At 33.3% G+C, this 20377-nt stretch overlaps 6 protein-coding genes across 6 annotated transcripts; 5 read left to right on the top strand and 1 right to left on the bottom strand.

The window, feature by feature from the left end:
- Positions 1-1185: 1185 nt before the first annotated feature.
- PHYBLDRAFT_78912 (hypothetical protein) lies at positions 1186-3372 on the top strand. Its single transcript, XM_018443400.1, has 5 exons — positions 1186-1633; positions 1793-2013; positions 2104-2203; positions 2271-2440; positions 2508-3372. The coding sequence occupies exons 1-5, from the start codon at positions 1357-1359 to the stop codon at positions 3162-3164; spliced, it is 1425 nt and encodes a 474-aa protein (XP_018293107.1). The 5' UTR covers positions 1186-1356; the 3' UTR covers positions 3165-3372.
- Positions 3373-4441: 1069 nt separating this feature from the next.
- On the top strand, positions 4442-5290 carry PHYBLDRAFT_78913 (hypothetical protein). Its single transcript, XM_018443401.1, has 3 exons — positions 4442-4645; positions 4729-4814; positions 4914-5290. Exons 1-3 carry the CDS (start codon positions 4456-4458, stop codon positions 5046-5048), a joined length of 411 nt encoding a protein of 136 aa, XP_018293108.1. The 5' UTR covers positions 4442-4455; the 3' UTR covers positions 5049-5290.
- Positions 5291-5803: 513 nt separating this feature from the next.
- PHYBLDRAFT_67831 (hypothetical protein) lies at positions 5804-6655 on the top strand (the record flags this gene model as incomplete). Its single annotated transcript, XM_018441854.1, has 5 exons — positions 5804-5877; positions 5975-6047; positions 6339-6381; positions 6457-6491; positions 6560-6655. 5 exons carry the CDS (start codon positions 5804-5806, stop codon positions 6653-6655), a joined length of 321 nt encoding a protein of 106 aa, XP_018293109.1.
- A 3049-nt stretch (positions 6656-9704) lies between these two features.
- On the bottom strand, positions 9705-11228 carry PHYBLDRAFT_155178 (hypothetical protein; the record flags this gene model as incomplete). Its single annotated transcript, XM_018433388.1, has 3 exons — positions 9705-10412; positions 10631-10747; positions 10881-11228. The coding sequence occupies 3 exons, from the start codon at positions 11226-11228 to the stop codon at positions 9705-9707; spliced, it is 1173 nt and encodes a 390-aa protein (XP_018293110.1).
- A 5062-nt stretch (positions 11229-16290) lies between these two features.
- On the top strand, positions 16291-17462 carry PHYBLDRAFT_67834 (hypothetical protein; the record flags this gene model as incomplete). The annotated part of the gene is made up of 6 exons (XM_018441855.1): positions 16291-16399; positions 16439-16732; positions 17122-17176; positions 17227-17282; positions 17342-17391; positions 17430-17462. 6 exons carry the CDS (start codon positions 16291-16293, stop codon positions 17460-17462), a joined length of 597 nt encoding a protein of 198 aa, XP_018293111.1.
- A 1503-nt stretch (positions 17463-18965) lies between these two features.
- PHYBLDRAFT_181044 (hypothetical protein) lies at positions 18966-19875 on the top strand. The gene is made up of 4 exons (XM_018438406.1): positions 18966-19026; positions 19108-19279; positions 19343-19395; positions 19534-19875. Exons 1-4 carry the CDS (start codon positions 19009-19011, stop codon positions 19795-19797), a joined length of 507 nt encoding a protein of 168 aa, XP_018293112.1. The 5' UTR covers positions 18966-19008; the 3' UTR covers positions 19798-19875.
- Positions 19876-20377: the final 502 nt, after the last annotated feature.

Here is a 20377-nt window from a genome sequence, read left to right on the forward strand (position 1 = left end):
ATATAATAGCAAATAGCATATTGCTATTTAGCAGTGGTTTATTGAAAGTGTCAATAATAACGAGATTTTATTTTTTTCTTAAAAAAAAAAAAAAACAAAAGGTAAATATATCTGCAAGAAGTATATATGGATATTGTAGGTATATAGAATTCTATTATTAATATTTTTCGATTGATTTTGATTTTGATTGATTTATGTATGTGATCGAGGGAACTGGTATTTTTTTTTTTAAAAAAAAAAAAGAAATATCGGTTTTAATTTTTAATGGGAGAAAATAGTGATTGTCATTAGTGGTGATGATTGTTTTTGTAAAAATCCTTTTGAATTTATGACGAGTTGGATTATAGCTAAAAAGGACAATTATCGATAATATTATATAATTAACAATAGATATCTGCCTGCCTGCCTGCCTGTCTTTTTTTTTTTTTTTATTTTTTTATTGAAAAAAAGAAGAAAAGAAAATATTTAAAAAAAAATCGACAATTATAAGCCACTTATTCCCATATGTCATTCTTTTTTAGCTTTCTTTTGCCTACAATTCGCAAATCGATCGAAACGATTGGAATCGACTTTCCAAAATATTGAAACAAAGCAAAAAGAGGCCAAGTATTTAGCTATTTTGTTGTTGTTGTTGTCTATAACTGTTTCTGATATACGCACAAAGGCGCACTTGCATCTACCTTTTTTGCTTAGTACTAGTAGCAAAGTAGTAAGGAGTAAGGAGAATAGAATAAAGGAGATGAATTTTTGTATATATGCTCTTCTTATTGTTATTCCTATTGTTGCTATTGTTTGACCACCGCATTATTTTACTTTACTTTCTAATTATATTTATCCATATATAGAAATTACATTAAAGTCTATGAAATTCTTTGAAACTTTGTGGAATTTTGTGAAATTTATCTGTTTCAAATTTTAGCTTAACAAAATGGTAATAAAAAATAAATAAATAAACATCAGCATCAGCATCAGCATCATCACAAATCTGTGACCATTATCATTTTATTTCGGGGCTTTAATATCCTGGAATACTCTTTCTCCCTCCATCCCTTCTTTATCTAGTATTCTTACTCGCACGCTTTAAGTACAAAAAAGAGAGAGAGAGAGAAAGGAAGCGATATTTTGTATTATAATATTTCTATATACGCCATATATACACACATTAATATTCCTATATATTTTGTGTACACACTATACTATACTACGCTTATATACATATATATATATATATATATACATCTTTATCTTTATCTGTTGGTATACTTGTATACACACAAACAAAGAAAACCTCTTCTTCTCCTCTCCTTCTTCTATTATATTGCTTTATTTTTGCCTCTTTTCTTTTTTGGCCTAGACATGACGGTTACAATGGCTGCACCGATTTTAATCACACCATCTGGAAAACCCAACTCTCATGACAGCAACAATTCAACTCATCATGTACCCCAAAGCCACTTTTCACAAACCATTTCAAACGGCAGACAAGACGTCATTGCTCTCAAACAACTCCTGGCAGATGCATTGGGAGAAAATGGACCTTTATACTGGGATGCTCTTCGCGATTTTGTCATTGGAAAACTAAACCGTCAAGAATTTGATTTTTATGCCAGTCTTTACCTCAGTCGACACAATGGTATATCAATAGCTCATTATATAAAACAAACAAGCCCAAACTTGTTCTGGTTTTGCTTGTGGTTAATAGACATATGCTTATTATTATATTATATTATTGTATTTGTTTGCTTGTTTGTTAATTAATCAATTAATTAATTAATTACTTATTGTTGTTTAGCACACCTTCATAATGCATTTATTCTTAGTACTATCCACAATGCTCAGACAGCAGTTCCACCTCCTTCAAGGGATCGTGCAGTAGGGTGGGCTAAACGGAAAAGAGGCAAGGAAGGTGGACTGGATCAAGATGTGGATCAAGACCCTCGCAAACAAAAATTAAAGATGGATGTCATGGCTCTCTCCAAAACCGAAAGGGATCGACTCAAGTCACTTGTAAAAGTAAAATACGTAGCAATTTTTTTTTTGGATTGCTATTATAACCATAATTTACTTACTTTTATTTTTATTTATTTATATATATATATATAGTCTGGAAAGGATAAACTAAATCCTTTTGTAGACACACTACTTGGTCCTCGTGTCAGTCAAGGCCCTCCTCCGCCTCTTCCTTTAGATCGTCTACCACCAAGTAAGTCAATTCGATCGGATTTAATGATTTCATATTCATCTACTTATAAAAAAACAAAAACAAAAAGGCTTTAATGCAGATTATGCCCGTGGTTTATTGGCTCCTTTGTGCGCTGATCTAAAGGAACTTCCAAGTGCTCAGACTTTACATTCGCGTATGACAAGTACAGCACTAGAACATGGATTATTGGGAGGAGTTACCGAAGATGCTGTTCATGCAATGCTATTTGCCACAGAGGTAAGAAGAAGCAAACAGACAAATTGTTCAAGATACTTGCTACTAATGTGATCAATTAATTCTGTAGAGCTACATCAAATCAATAATCTTTAGCACGATTACCAAACGACGTATCAATCGTCCTATTGGAGTGTGTATGCCCAGCTCGTCAACATCAACAATAGCATCATCTTTACCAACCACTGCAACAAATACAGCAAATACAGCATTATCATCATCACATTCATTACCATCATCAGCATCAGCATCATCTCTATCATCATCCTTACCAACCTCGACCTCTACGACTTTAACAGCACCAACAACAATACCATCCTCTTCTTCTTCTTCTTCTTCTTTACAATCCAAACCTCAGCCAGACACCAATTCCATCTTTACTTCCGCAAATACGACCAATACAACTAATGGAGCCATATCCACATCCACACCTACATCTACATCTACACCTACACCTACACCTACACCTACACCTACATCTACATCTACATCTACATCTACGTCTCAAAATGAATCAGACACTACTCCTACCAAACATTCACTAGGTTTGGGTGACTTGGCATTCTCATTTGAGTTGGCACCTTATATTCTTGTCGAAACTCCAATGAATGCCGAACGTTTGATTGCACTGCGAGAAACTCAAGACGACTCATCAGAAGAAGAGGATGACTATGATGATGACGATGAAAATGAAGATGATTCATCTGAAGGCGAGTTTGAAGTGTGAACAACAACAACAACAACAAAATAGATTTGTATCCAAACTATGAGAATAACACGTCTGTCCCTCTTTCTCTCTTTGTGTGTGTGTTCATCCAATACTGCCACCGTTGCCTTTACTTTATGCTTTGTTTTTTCTTGGTCTTTATAAATAATACTAATAATAATGATAATAATAATAATAATATTACTGCTACTGCTACACATTTACATTTACATACAGATGCGCCTATCCTTATATAATCTAGCTTGGAATATTTGTGCAGAATCTATAAATGAAACAGAAAGAGTTAATTATAAACATCAAATTGGATAGACCCAAATAATGATTAGTGAATAATCTTGTTTTCTCTTTATATCCATGTCTTTCTCATTCACCTAACGAGATATTTGATAAAGGCTAGCTGATATTTCTCGGATATATTTAGTTTTAGTAGTGAATAAATATTAGATATATAAAAAAAAAAATACTTGTTTACAAATTGACCAATAAAAGAAGTATGACTATATAGACATTACTTTATTTAAAACCAACGCTTTGGTTATTCCTTTGACGATTGATGGTCAGTAGACTTTAATCACATTCAATAACCCTATTAACAATAAAGATAATGATAACAATAACAATAACAATACAATTGGATATAGCAATGTAAAGATGGTTCCTGTTCTAATAGAATGGTATTAGATCTACGTCACAGATATATAATCCCAAAATAAAATAGGTTTAGAACATGTCGGGTTAGCTTTGTACCTGGATATTCCAGGGATTCAATATATATATATATATATATATATATCTGTCTTATTTTGCCTTCCAAGTATTGGTGTCGTACACAGAATAAGAAAGACAAATTATACTAGGCTACTATCTGCTGTGCCATGCCATGCTATAATATAATATAATTTATATATAGAGTACAGAAAATCCGTAGAAATAATAAAAATAACCTTGGTTTATAGATATTATTCAAAGTCATATTAAATAATAGTAATAATAATATCATTCACTATTTTTTTGTGTAGCCATATGCTGTCATTTTCATCATTCTCTGGCTTCTAAAGGTTTATTTATTTTATTTTATATGATTATATAATAGAAAGGTGCGATAAAATAGTAGTAATAATAGAAATGAATCCCATAAATGACGCCAAGACCATCGTCGATCATTAAGTAAAAGTGCCTTTGCCACCATTAATTTTATTTTATTTTTATATAAAATAAAGGTCTTTGGGAATATATTCTTTCTTTACTTCTTTCAATTCACTTTCTTGATTTTTATAAGCTATAATACAATATGCAATTCTTCAAGATCTCACTGCTCTTTGCTCTCGCAATCCAAGCCATGGCTGCAAAGGACGATCAGTCAACAGGAACAACCAATATTCGCCAGAGTGTTTCTCCCAGACCTCGCCAATTCCGCATGGATGTCTATCCTCAGTCAAATCTCAAAGGAACACCACAGCATATGGTTTCCAACAATGGAGGTAAGAAACAATAAGAATAAGACAATTAAACATACCTTGTATCATAAAGAACCCATTATTAATTCATTTAAACCTGCACTTAGTTACATCTCCTTGCTGGAATTTGGACTCAAAGCACATCCGGTCTTTGGTTGTAAATGATCCTATGATCAAAATCACATTCTACAGAGTAAGTTTACACTCAATTCTACCAATTCTACCAAAAGAAATTTCAAAAATGGTATCCTTATTCTTATTCTGTTTTTTTTTCTCTTGTTACATCGCACAGTCTTCTGATTGCCGTGGTGCTTCTTCAAAAACCATTCGTTCCACGCGTGCTCACGACGGTGCCCAGAATCTATCCCTCAAAGCAGGTTCTGTCAAGATCGTTAAACTCCAACAACTTGTCGTAACTGACAAGTAAAGAACCAATAATAATATGAGAATAATCTATGCATTACATAAACCCTTACGCACTTATATATAACAAAAAAACAACAGCAACAACATTTGTATACACCCACCCACACGCCCTATTATTGATTTCTTTTCTATAAGAACCTCTTTACTTTTACATACTTACTTATTTACTTATAAATATAATTACGCCACTTATTTATTGATTTCCTTGATTTACTTGATTCAAAAATAAATATATTTATCTACACATAGAAATAAAACATTCTATTTTTATTCAAGCTATTCTTACTATAGAGTGTATAGTTCGTATATGATGAGATATATTTATGTCCCAAAGAACAAGAAAAAGTACAAGTATTAGTCGCAAAACTATATATATATCACACCCAAAGACTTTTGACCTGTTTATGGTAACTTTTTTGGCCAAATTTTGAGTTAAGGGTGCTTATTGGCTGTAATAAGGTTCAAGCTCAAAAATAAAAAAATACGTAGAAGTTTTGAGTTTCAGACAGTTACTCAAACGAAAATATCTATTTCAATTGGCTGATTACTTGTAAATATATAAATAAAAATAAGAAAAGCAGAAGAAAAAAGGGTCTTAGACTATTTTGGGTAGATTTTGCGCAAAAATATTTTATATGCGACTGAGCAAAAGAGAATAAACCCTTTTGCGACAGAAAAAAATAAAAAAAAGAAGTTTTGTGACAGAGAAAAAGAAAAAAATATATTTTGCGACAGAGCAAATGCAAAAAAAGAAAAATGAGAGATTTTATTGGCTTAGGATATTCAGAATTGACCAAAGACTTTCGTATTTGCGAAGGCCAGCAGCCAAGGTATTCATGGTGATAAGACTTTTCTTGGAATAAGCTTTCTAGTTTCTTATTTTATGGTTTTTTTCCCTCTCATCTGTTTGTAATATCAATTTCTTAGTACTTTGCACCGTATCAGACCAATACCTACAAAAATATTTGTAAAGACCGTGATTATTCCCACTCATTGTAAAATTTGTTGTATTGTAGAAAAAAATACTAAGTTAATAAAAACTAAGAAAAAAACTTTGTCCCCAAAAAAAAATCCCAACCGACGTCAAGCACTTGACATTTTAACTGAAGGATTAGTATATTTCTTTTATTTCTTTTTTCTTTCTTTTCATTTTTAGTTCAAGTAAGTACTAATAAATATAATATGTATCTACTTTGTTATTAGAAGCCCTTTTACTTTGAAACAAGGTATTTTTCTGAACAGAGTACATTTATAGGTTTATAAAGCCTTTACTAATACTTTTGTTTTCTAGATTACGGTCATTTTGAGTAGCTCCATTGTGTTCTTTAGCGAAGGTAAATATCTTTATCTTAATAGCTTGAGTTTGTTTTTCTATTATTAACTTTGTGCTTCTTTTTGCTTTAGGTAAGTCATAGTGGAATCTATTCTTTATTGCTTTCAAGAGGTAAGATTTCAATGTTTGAACATGTCCCATTTTATTATTAATATTAATCTTTGTCTTCATTTCTATAGTTTTTGATATTCTCCATCTGTTGCTGTTTCTTTACTGCCTCCGTTCCCATCGTAGTAAACAGTCGTTACTACTACAATTTTTGGGCTATTACATAGTTTTTTCTTATATTGTTTACATTATTTAGTATTGCAAGGGTATTTTTGCTCTAATTTTTAGTTCTACACTTTTTTGCGCTTTTTTGTTTCAATTTATTTCTCAAATAAAAATTTCAAACCTTTTCAGACCAGATTTTACGTAATACATATTTTACAAATGAGGAACATTTTTTGGCCATTTCACAAAATGGGGGGAGAGGGTTGGGGGGTCCTCACGGCTGCTGTGTATTCTATATAAGGAAGGTTTGTTGGCCAACTTGACTACTGTTTATAGAATAGTGCGTTATTCCAAAAACAATCTTAAGGTTTACAAAAAAATCTTTGGGTGTGATACAGTAAAAAACATTTGTAAGGCGCGCAATTCGAAAATTTAAGGCGCACAATTTGAAAAAATAAGGCACACTTTTAAGATTTTAATTTCTTTTTTAGAAAAACAAAAAGTGACGTACCAAGCACGTATTATTATTTTTCCTTGCAGAAAATCATGCAAGAAGTGCATCAAGTCCCATTTATATATGACACCTAAGAAATAAAAAGATTTCTTCAAAATGTTAGTGGCAACAAGAAGCTATAAAACCAAAAGCCTTAGTTCCAGTGTATATAACGTGGCTTACTGTAATACATTGTGACTGACTCTATTAACTTTTGTGAATGAATTTCACAAAAAGAATTGCGTGTATAAAGTTTTACTTGTAATAAAGAAAACAATATACACTTCCTTTCTCAATTATCTCAGCTTCTACTATAACAAAATGTCCTCCTTTAAATTCGTGTACGAAGATGGTCAAGGAAAGAGCGTTAATGAAGACGGTTCTCAAGCTTTGAGTCATATAATTGACGAGGATTATCATGGTCTTGAGACAATAGCAACCCATTCCCAATTCCTTGAATCAAGAAATAGAGATAGGATTTCAGAAGTCTCAGAGGTATTTTTTTTTAAAAAAAAAAGTGGTAATTAAAAACGTATTTAAATATATAAATCCAATTTAGAGTGCCCAGACAGAGAACCAAGCGGGAAGTCCAAGCATCCCCCCACCAAAAAGAAGCAAGACTACTCGTCAGCGTAATACTTACACTGATGAGGACATCATCAAGTTTTTTAAGCTGAAGGATGAGAAATTGCTTAGTGCTAAGGCTGCAGCAAAGCAATTGAACATAAGCGCCAGAGTGGCACAACGTTGGATGAAGAAGTACGATGAAGACCCGGACAACTTGTTCAACCGTGGCAAGAAGGGCAGGAAAAAAGGACTGACCAACGAGCACAAGAAGTGCATTAAAGAATTCGTTGCCGAAGATGCATCTGTCTACGTTAAAGACGTGATGGACCATCTCGTCTCGGTGTTTGGCAAGATCAACGTGTCGAAAGAGACTGTCAGGAGGTTTATGGCCAACGAATGCAACCTCACATTCAAAAAGGTCTATAAGCAGCCTGTAGCGAAGAACAGTGAGGAGAATATCGAGGTAAGGTATAACTGGATTCTTCAGATGAAGAAAACAAGTGCCAAATACATGACCAACTGTGTTTTCTTGGACGAGTCTGCCTTCGATATCAACATGCGGTACAGAAGAGGATGGTCCGAGAAGGGAAAGAAGGGAGTCACCACCACCCCAACCACCAGGTCCCACCTTCTTACCATTCTTGGGGCTATATCGGCCAAAGGACTTATATACGTCAGCTTGAGGAATCCTAAGTTCTGCAAGCAGTCCTCTTCTGGTGAGTCCGGCTCAAAGGGTACAGTGGCCGGGCATTTCTTTATGTTTGTGAAAGCTGTTCTTGGTGAGATGGACAAGTATGCCAATATGAAGGGGAACTTCCTGGTGATGGATAATGCACCCATTCACCAGAGTGCAGATATCAGTCGATATATCTCCTCCAGGGGATACAATTCGGTCTACCTTCCGGTATACTCTCCAGAACTCAATCCTATTGAGATGTTTTGGAAAGTGGTGAAGGACAGAGTGCAAAGAAAGAGTTTGAACGACAATGGGACTATTCTCACCATAATCGAGGATGGATGGCGTAGTCTTAGCGATGAGGACTACCATAACATCGTCCAGCATTCTGTAAACCAGTTCACAAAATGTGAAAATAAAGAACCTTTGTGATTTCTCATTTTTTACATAATATAACATACACTCAAATGTGCGACTTAAATTCTCGAATTGTGCGCCTTAAATTTTCGAATTGTGCGCCTTAAATTCTCAAATTGTGCGCCTTATTTTCTCGAATTGTGCGCCTTAAATTTTCAAATTGCGCGCCTTGTATAGTGTTTTTTACTGTATAATGATAGTATTCCAGAAATGGGTATATTTTCTTTTTTGCAATTTTCACATGCAATTAGCCAAACCAAAAATCAAATAAATAAAATCAAGGAAATTGCAAAAGGTCGAGGAACGTCTGCTAGCATCAATTAAAGAAAGAAAACAAGTACAGGTGCAAGTGTGAGTTTGATATATAAAAAGTCGAATTTAGATTTGACTTTAAACCTATTCTTTCCTATATGTCTTGTTAGTTTTATGGACACTTGCATGTATGTATGTTAGCAGGTTGTAAGTGTATGAGTGGGGTCGTACGCAGGGGAGGATGGGCTAGGGGAGGGGATAAATGATCAACAAGCAGTATTTGCGGTCAACTTCAAATATTAGAGTTGGTTTTTGTTCTAAACCCCTTGCATTCATGTATTACTTTCTTTTTTTTTAAAAAAAAAAGAAATCACTGGCCACCATGCCCTTTATGAATTAACTTGTAAATCTACTTTATTTTCCATCTACCTTTTTCATTATTTACAAATCATAAGGGAGCCTTTTATATCTATCTATCCGTTCACTCATTCAATGGCTCACAAAATACATACAAAATAAAGAATGTGCTGGATACTGGAAAGAAATAAATAAATATATTGAATGGAACCGATAATTGGAATGAGAAATAATAATAATAATAAAAACAACAACAACTAAAGAGAGAGAGAAAGAGAGAAAGAGAGAGAAAAGAATAATAACAGAATAGAAAGAAAGAAAGAAAAAACAGAAACAGAAATCAAGAAAACTAGCGCTTATAGAACCGTACGCTTCCCTCCTCTTCAACAAATTTACATTGGGTCCAATTCTCATACAATGCCTTGAGAATTGGTGTGGGATCATGGTAGTAGTGTTTACCGAGAACCTTCTTGACATGCTTGGTTGCCTCTACACAATGGTAGTGCGGCATCGTAGACACAAAGTGGTGCATGACATGGGTATCCGCAATATGATGCGAGAGATGATCGATAATGACTCCATAGGACCGGTCGATGGTTAGGGCAGCACCACGCTGGAAATTCCAGACATCAGTGTCGTAGCGGGGCATATACGGACTGGTATGCTGCAGGTAGGTAATCATCGTGATCGAGAAGTTGACGCAGATGTAAGGAATAAGGTAGTACTTGAAGACCACAGTCGAGCCAAAGATCTGGCCAGCCACAATCAGCGCACCAATCATGGCTCCAACACCCGCCGCAGACTGGACTACCTTCCAGAACTGGTGCTTGCGAAACATGTAGCTGTTTGGGTTAAAATGCGACACCCATCGCTTGGTTGTCGTGTCACCCGAGAGGTTGAACAATAGGTACGTCGGCCATGCGAAGAACAGGAACATCAGTAGATCAAAAGTGGCCACAATAGGCGAGTCTTCGAAAATACTGTGCGGTCCATCGGCCTCTTCATCCAGCTCACGAGGAGGCAATCCAACTGCAGACCTTTGCTTAGGATAATGAATCTTTTTTTTTAAAATAAATAAAATAAAATAAATAAAAAGAATAGTAAGAATCAGGTTTCATTGTTATGCTTATTCGTGTGCTTATGCTTATACGTGTGCTTATGCGTATGAGTATGCGTATGCGTATGCTTATGCTTATGCTTATGCTTATGATCTCCGATAAGCACTGGCAATACTTCTCCTCATTATTCTTCTTATTATTATTATCCGTCTTTTACCTTGTCTTTGGTTAAATGTCCAATTGACTTGTGATGTTTGCCGTGGGTATATTTCCATGAGTGATATGGTACAAGAAGGCTGCTGTGAATGATCATACCAACAGTATCATTGATCAACTAACAAACAAACAAAGATCATTAGTATATATGGATGCTTTTGACAGGCCAATTATTTTGCTCTAGGACATTAAACTAAATACTGGTATCTTTTTTTTTATTTTTAGTTTTATTTTGTGGGAGGTCTGCTTACAATTGAAGGACTAAATGCCCGGTGGCCGCATTCGTGTGCAAGAACCCAGAGAGCAGATCCGGCAATGCTCTGAAGCACTCCATAGGTTGCCCAGAGAGCAGCCCAGGTAAATCCAGAACTCACGACGTCAATCCAGGTAGCACAGTATCCCCAGAGTGCAATAAAGCACAGGTCATGTAAGACATAGGACAATGATCGGAAGGTGTTGCGTTCGAAACAGTGGGCTGGAATGGCATCACGGATCTCCTTGATAGTAAAGTCAGGGATCTCCCATCCTTTTGCAATGGCTTCAGTCAAATCATTCGGTGATTCAGACAGTTTGGTTTTTGGTGAAATGCTTTTTATCATTGTTGTCTGTGGTCTATTGGTTGACTTTCTTCTTTAGATAAAGTATGGTTTGCTTTTAAAGAAAGAATAAGAAAGAAAGAATAAGAATAAGAAAAATTAAGAAGAAGAAGATGAATGAATAAATATTGAAGAGTATTTAAAAAAAGGAAGAAAAAAAATGGTTTTTGTTTAGATTGGCTAAAGGAGCTTATGTATCAAAAAGTATGTATTATTATTATTATTATTTTTCGTATGGCTGCATTCTATAGAATAGTATATATAATCAATCAAAGAGACAGACAGACAGAGGCCTATCAGCACATGTGTAAGATATACATAAAATTTTACTAGTATCGGGGCAACAATGTTGAAGGAAACCTTTTTGGTTGTGAAGGTTAGAAGAATGTCATAGAATGTGGTTCGAGTGGTTTAGACAAGAAGAATATAATATGATTTTTCAAAAAATAAATAAATAAAAAAAAAACATACGATTAAGCAGTTTGATGTTAGAACAATTGATATTTCTCCCGGACCAAAATAACCTAAAGTCCTTTTGTTATTATTCATATCTTGAAATCATGTTTCGTTGAGCTAAAATACTAATATTAATGAATTATTGCTATCATTATTCTCGCCTGATCAACAAACTATCCAGCTATCCAGCAATCCAGCGAAGTACAATTCTCAGTAAAGATCTTCTTTTATTCTTATAACCCAAAGATGTTTCAATCCTTACTGTTTTTTTTTCAAATACTATAGTCTTTGAAGCACCCTATACCTTCCTCATTTAAACCTTTTTTTTATATGCATTTTATTTTACAAAATAAAATAAAATAAAATGAAGAGGTATTGTATTTGATCCAGCGGCTAATTCCTAATACTTTGTCATTTTGCTATCCCAAAAAAATTACCCCAAAAAAAAAAGACAGGAAAAGATATACATGTCAATGTACCATGTTTGTTTAGCCTCCAACAGCAAAGAAAATGGTACTTTATGGGTCGATATAACACCTCTTCTTTCTCTTTCTTTCTTTCTCTCTTTCTTTTCTTCTTCTTTTTGACTTTCTTCTTCTCGTATTATCATACTCTGGTTCATTTCTATTGTTTAAAGAGTAACGTGTATAGCATGCAAGGTATAGACTATAAGGTAAAGATGTATGTGTATTCTATTGGAAACAATCTAATTTGTCTTTTTTTTTGTCAATATATCGACAATATTTCCGATTTCTTTAATCTCGATTCATGTCTTGCTTACAAATAACAGTTTACAAGCGAATTCTCAAGATAAGTCCCAGAACCTGACTGACTCAATCGATCTTTTATGTCTGTATGAATGTCTGCCCAAATCCCTGTTGGCTTTCCTGTCTATCGGTTTGTATGTCAGCATGTCAGCATGTCAGCATGCATGCATCTCTATCTGTCTATACCAATTAATCTATTCATTGGATCTCATCACTATATATATATATATATATATTTACATTTTTAAAAAAAAATTGAGTATATTAAAGTGTATCTCTCTTTGTAGAGAGAGAGATAGAGAGATAGATAACTTTCACGCTGTCTGGATAGAGTGGAATGTTCAATGGGATTTGACAGGTGAAAGTTGGAATGTCTTTCTCTTTTTCTTTTTGAAATAACGCTTGTCAGGCCATGCTACAATATATATAATGTATATATAATGTATAGAAAGGTCAGAAAGCCCTGTGTATTATAGAATGTCATAATTTTTTTTACAAGTATGCACTTGGTATATTGCTTAGTTTGTTTGTTTTATTTGGTGCTAATATTTTCAAAAAAAAAGAATAAAAATAAGTAAGAATAAGAATAAGAATAAGATTAAGACTAATAGATGGTGATATTGCGATTGGCATTGGCATTGAAATTATTGTTTGCTGTTGTGTAAATTCATCTTTATGCGCAAGATCAAAATTTAGCATGCAAGTCTAAGCATAGTCTAAATAATGAATTTCATTATATAAATAAATAAAAAAATAAATAAAAAAAGTAAAAATATTTTGGTCTCTATCACTGTCTATCCTTTATCCCCCTCTCTCCCTTATCCTCTCCCTCATCCTCCTCCTACTCGTCCTCCTAATACCCCTCCTTCTCATCTTACCTATCTTTATTCTCATATTCCCCTACAATTTTTTTTTAAAAAAAAAAACATTCTTGAGTGGCTCCAGTTCTGATATTTTCTAGAATTGAGTGTGCTTTTCCATGAAGAAAAAGCAAGTGCTTATTTGAGAACAATTGTTGGTTTTCATATCCTACTCTTTGTACTTGATCATATAGTCTTTATGGTCCTTATTAAAGCTACCACCTAACAAAACAAAATAAGACAAGAATTATAAATGGTATTCGATTTGTTAGTTATATTGTGATTTTTGCTAAAAAAAAAAAGAAAGAAAGAAAGAAAAGGTGTATCCCAGAAACTCGGTTAAATTAATGCCAAATATGCACTCCGTTGTCTATTCATATGGTGACAAAAGACTCTTAATTAATATTACATTTAAAAATAAAAATAAAAATAAAAAAGCATTCTTCTTGGTTGATTGGTTTAACCGAATTGCCACAAAGAATACATTGATAATCTTGAACGGAACAAAACCAGATCAGTTCAGATCCGATATAACACAATATGTGAGATCTAGGCTAAAAAAGGTTTATTAATATATTCTAATGTTTACAAGGATGTAGATGAAAAGCAAAGCAAAAATCAAGTAAATTGAAATAAATTGAAATCGTTCTTTTGGTTTATCTATGGAACCTTTCAATAGTAATCATGCAGTCAACCAAGTAACTAAGCAACCAATAAAGAACATAAATCACTCATTTACTGTCACCCATATATGTACATACGCATATAAAGAAAGTCCCTTTTAGTCGTTATATGTCTTCTTTTTGTCCTTCTTCCACGATAAATCACCAAGCCTGCGTATAGATATAATATGATGTGATGTGCTTTCTTTCTTTCTTTCTTTCTTGTGAAATTTATATTTAGAAACAACATACTTGATTGTTTGACCCAGTTGGGTTGCCAATAAGGTTTATTATCCATTACAAATCAAGATCCCCTTTCTTTTTTGTGTGTGTGTGTGTGTGAATTTTATTGGTACTTTGGTCGCAAAATACTTTAGCTCTTTAAATATTCTAAAGTATGGCTCTGCGCGTATCACTGCAAAAAATAAATAAAAATAAAAATGATATTTTAAAGGTATCTTTCGATTGAATGCAACAATCAAATGAGAATAATTTGTTTCATATTTCCACAAAATAATGAGTTTTTTCTTTCTTTTAGCCAATAATTGCTGCCTATTTCATCATTGAATTTACATTGTATTTGAATTGAATCTTGTCTGGATCTCAGAGGCTTGGAATATATGCACAGAATATATTGAAAGGTGTATAGTGGGCTTATGTATATATGTGTGTATTTTGTAAGAAATAAATGATACACATATATAAAAAAAAAAGAAAGAGTTACAAATGAATTCAAAAGATAAATATAAATAAGATAGCAATTGATACGTGCCTTTATAGTTTTAATTAAAATATTTTTCCTGTTCCATAATAAAGATCTCTTTTATATGCATATACATACATACATATGTATATACATATATACTGTGTACCATCCAACCGTAATACTAGTAATTTTCTTATGTTTTGCTAGACTTAATTTATTTTTAAATTTAACAAATTTCAAAAAAGAAAGTTATCCTTTCAAGGCAATAACTTGGACTTTTCTGATATACATAAAGGTGCCTATTATTTTAAGCAATTAATCTCAAACAACCTCTAGGTAGTGAATCTTAATGTATCTCGCCTGGTTACTTAAAAGCCAAATATACATATACATATACATATATTGTTTATTTAATTGTATTTTTAATATAATAAAATTTAAAAAGCTATAATTACCGTTGCTTTGGATTTGCAAATACTCAGAGAAACCTTAAAAAGATATTATTTCCAGTACACTCATATTTAATCGACCATAGAAAAGATTCATTTATATAAAGGCATAATGCTTCAAGCTAAAATAGCTTCCAACAAACCAAAGCTAGACTGTAGACCTCAAAGACATTGGATAATATAGATGGGCTATCCAGTATTATTATTATTTTTTTTTGAAAAAAAAAGTCACATCAAAAGGCCTCAAGGATCCTTTAATTGTGAGCATACTTTTTAAATGGATATTGTCTTTCTCCCAACCAGACAAAACCTGTATATCCAGTAGCCACACACTAAAACTCAACGGGCACTTTTATAAACGGGCGCAAAGACGTACATAATGTCTCAACTAGCGGCACCCTAAGAACAAAAGCTTAGTTAATAGAATTACTACAGAAAGTAGTTGTTTTTTTTTTAAAAGAAAAAAAAATAGGGATGTTGGGGGTCCATAGCAACCCACTATATTGACATCCGTATAGTTAACCAATCGGAAGACCTCATTTAAATGCTATCATTCTAAAGTCAAGTCTCGACCTATACTGCAACTATGCTCCTCTAAGCCCCATGACACATGTTATGCTGCACGGACAGCACGGACCTTATGTGGCATAAAACGAACTAAAAAAAAAAGTAAAGCAAGGGCCTACACAGCACATCCTTCAAAGTGTAAGCGATATTTCTTTAACAGCCAAGACCCATATTTTAAACATAGGTGCTAAAGAAAGAAGTAAAAATAACATGTATATATAGTATTATTGAAGAGTAAAAGATAAAATAGAACCAAAAAAGGAAAATAAAAAAATGGATTTTATGATATGTCATCAAGCAATCATCTTAATAATAATAAAAGTAATAATAAAAAAGGACAGAAACACATGATTGAGACGTCATATGTTTTAAGAAAAAAAAAGAAAAGAAAAAGAGACCTATCTAAATAGAACGCATCAAAAAAACTCTCTTTCAGATACCATCCATATTTTATACACTTCTTTACTGTTTATCTCACAAACTCTTTTGATCAACGTACAGTTTAAAGACGGATCATGTTCAATATAAATCCACTTTGTTAGTAATATTTCAGTCTTTTATCATATCAAAAGGCATTAATATCAAGATATAATACACCATGTCAAAAACAGTATACATCGATAATGGAAATATATGGTCCAACACTTTCTTGATAATCCATCCATTCAATGCTATCCATACTAAGGAACAAGACATAAACTGGCAGGGTTTAACATAGTTCAGCTAGTATAAAATATTCATCAAAGGCATACCTTCTAAAGATTGTAGCTGTCTAGTATTTTCACAGCCAAGGCTAACTATCAAGGATCTAATCTCCATCCAGAGTTACAGGTATAAACATCTCATTGAGCCTTTACTTACTGTTGGCTGTAATTTTCTAGTGTCCTTACCGTCCAGGCCAACGATCAAGGATCTAATATCCATCCAGAGTTATCGACAGGCATGTTTCTCTACATATTTTCCTACTATCAATTGTCTTTTTTTAATGATTTTTACCCTCAGACATAGATCAAGTATCCGTTCTGTATCAAAGGATAAAGGTAAAAATAAAAGCCTTTTTTTTTTGAATATGCTCATACCAACATCTGTTTTTTCTTTCAAGGTCTTATTATAGTCAAGGACAACGATCAAAATCCCACTGTTCATAAAGTGCCACAAAGATACGAATTGCTTTGAGTATTTTTCTGCTGCCAGCTTAGTTTGTTTGGGGGGTTTCAATATCTTTACTAACAACCAAGATCCCACTTTCTATCAAGAGTTGCAGACAAAAGTTTATTTAAGTTTTTCTTTATTATCGCTTGTGTATGTGTGTTTTTTTATAGAATTTTCATAATCCAGGTCAATGGTCCAGAATCCACTCTTCCTACCGTTCTACAGATATATACGTATCTTTGAGAATTTTACTCTCTGTCAATTGAAATTTGTTTAGTCTTTACACAATCCAGGACAAAGATCAGGGTTCCACATTTCATTGACGATCACAGGTATACACTACTCTTTGAATATTCGCTTAATTTATATTGTGTTTTGCTAGTGTTTTTTACTGTCCAAACCAAAGATCCAGGTCCCAGTCTCTATCAAGGGTTACAGGTATACCAGTTTCTTTGGATATATTACTACAAATTATTTTTGTATATTATTTTAAACAGACAAGCCCAACGATCAAGATTTCGGGCTCGAGTATCATATACCTGCATATGTATTTGTTTCAATAACTACTTTATGCTGTTTCTATAGGACCTTACAGTCATATTTAATGCTAAACATTAAAACTTTAGTTTTAGGTATGGATTCTAGGTATACAACAATTTTTGACCACCCAGTACTACTTGCTTTATATAAGAAGTATATGTGTAGTTGAAGCCAAATAATTTAAGCTGGTTAAAGATATAAAAGGCTTTTGAGAAATTCACCGACACCTATATCTTTTTTATGTATTTGATATCAAGGATCAAGTAACAAATTTGTGCTTCCCGTCATTGTTTAAAGGTATACAAGTATTTTATTTTATTATTGTTTTCATTTCGATGATGCATTCCAAATTGATATCAAGGGTTAAGTTCTTGCCTCCGTTAAAGCATCCACAGTGGTCTGTGTCATTGAAACATTAAATTCAAGCCAAAAAATAAATAAATGCACATATTTAAATGAGACAATTTAGAGCATCCATAGTGGTTTGTCTAAACCTGGAGCCACATTTTTTTTGCTTGAATTACACAAGCCGCTGTGGGTGCTTTAAGGCGGTGGGTACTGTGCGTAGATCCTATGGCTTTACCACTACTTAGTTAGCGTTTATTTCTCTCTCTCTCTCTCTCTCTCTCTTTCTTTCCTTTTTTCTTTCTTTGAAAGACAACACTTGGTTCAATATATTCAAGATGTGTTTTGGTTCAAAGAATAGATATGTAGCTAAATGAAATGCTTTGTCAGAAATGTAAATGGATTTCAGACTCAAATGTATAAGCTAAGAATAACAGTAGTCTTAAAAATAAAAAGAGCTTTGTGTATACGCAACGTTAATTTGATTTGGTTTGATTAATGCCAGATGGTCTACAGAATAGAGAAACTTGTTTAGATTTGATTGGAATAGAAAAAGCAACAAATTGATTATAGATTCACAGGACCTCGATCGTTTATTTGCCCCTTTACTTCTTTCAAATTACTTCTTTCCAATCGGAACGGAAAAATTATATCCTAGAAACGAAGCATTATTTTATATTTTGCTGTACAAATACTTATATATATATACGTGTGCGTGTGTGTGTTGGAGCCCTGGAAAGGTCAGTGTTGTGCCAAGAAAAAAAAAAGAAAACTAATATATTCATTCCGAAAAAAACCATTAATGCTAAACAAATAAGAGTCAATTTTTAATCCTTAAAAAAAAAGGTTTGGGTCAGAAGCGAATTCATCCGAGAGTCTCTTGGAGTTGCGTAACTAGCATCCAGAAGATTCTTTCGGACCGGAAAGAAGAGAAGGAGTCACGACCAACCAATCAAATACGCACGATCCATACAAGACTAAAAATAAATATAAAAAAAAAGTCAATGAGGTGCGGTATTGTCCGGGTGATTTTGAATTTGTTCTCTCAGTAACACACAGACAATTCAATTATTGTATTTAATTTTCACAGTCGCACGCATGACGTGAAGCTATCTATCATTGTAAAAGGCCTTTAGCATTTTTTTTTAAGATTGATTTTTCTATAAATTTGATTCAACTTTCCCCACAATATTTCAATTTTCTACTTTTTCTTCTTCTATCATACTACTTCTTTACATACTATATATATATATATACACACACACACACACATAACATCATGGCCCGCCAAAGACAGGTAATTTAAAGAAAAGAAAAGAAAGAGATTGTTCTTGTTGTGTAGAGTTTGTATTTTAATCAACAAGAATAACAACAATAGTCTCGCCGCTCTCCTTCTCCCGCTCCTCAAAGACGTCAAGCACATACCGCTGCTCGCCCCCCTCCCCAACAGCAGCATCAGCAGCAACCACAACACAGCATGGCACCTACACAGCAAAACCCTCCTGCAGTCCAGCAGCAACAGTCTGGTCGACCTGGATTGTTTGGTCAAAGTAATTATAAAAATTGAATACAAAAGAATGGCCTGAACTAATAAGATGATTAATTTTCTTTAGTGGCCTCCACTGCTGCGGGTGTAGCTGTCGGTTCTACAATTGGACACACAATGGTAAGAAAGGATAGAAGAAGAAAATAAAGAGATGTATATATATATATATATGTTTGTGGTTGTGGTTGTGGTGTGGTGTGTATAACTGAAATTAACATATAAATAAATAAATGTATGTGTGTGTGTGTGTATGTATAGGCTGGTGGAATTTCATCAATGTTTGGAGGAGATAGATCTGAACCTGTCGACCAACAGGGACAAAGTGCACCTCAAGATTACCAGCAGAATCAATCTTACCCACAACAACAAAACTATCAAGCAAGTACTCCAGGTGCATCTGCTTGTGAGACTGATGCCAGACAGTTTACAAAGTGCCTTGAACAGAACAACAATGATGTGTCGGCCTGCCAATGGTACCTTGAAAACCTCAAGGCCTGCCAACAGATGGCATCAAATTACTAAGAGTTTTCTTTTTCTTTAAATATTTAAATAAACCATTCACTTTGTAAATATGCACTCACATTATGTGAAGCAAATTAGATTGTATGTGGTCTGTGTTGTATTTATTAGGAAAAAAAACAAGAGATACATTATATATATATATAAGGATCTGATCCGAATGTAGTATTGAAACAGTTTAGAGATATTGTAGGGGAAACTAACCCATCAAATTCACCATCTATATTTTTTGTTTCTTGTATATGAAAATAAATAACCTGATTGACAATGCTGGTTTATCAACAGAAACCTAAAGGTCCCAATCTATCTTGATTTTGCATCTACACATCATCATTCTATTTTTTATTTTATTTTTTTTACCCAATTAACATGATACAACAAGTGTTATAGGAATCTAGTTATTAAATATAAATATTAAAAGAAATAATAATTATTTGGTTGTTAACAATATAGTAAGAGCCAAAATCAAAGATGTATATATATATACGTGTGTGTGCGTTATTTATTTATGCTTGATGTGTAGATGTGTAGGCTTCTATTGATGACGGAGTCTCGACTGTGTTTTCAAAGTGACTTTGGATTA

The sequence above is a fragment of the Phycomyces blakesleeanus genome (genome assembly GCF_001638985.1).
Source record: "Phycomyces blakesleeanus NRRL 1555(-) unplaced genomic scaffold PHYBLscaffold_8, whole genome shotgun sequence".
Taxonomy (NCBI): Eukaryota; Fungi; Mucoromycota; class Mucoromycetes; order Mucorales; family Phycomycetaceae; genus Phycomyces; species Phycomyces blakesleeanus.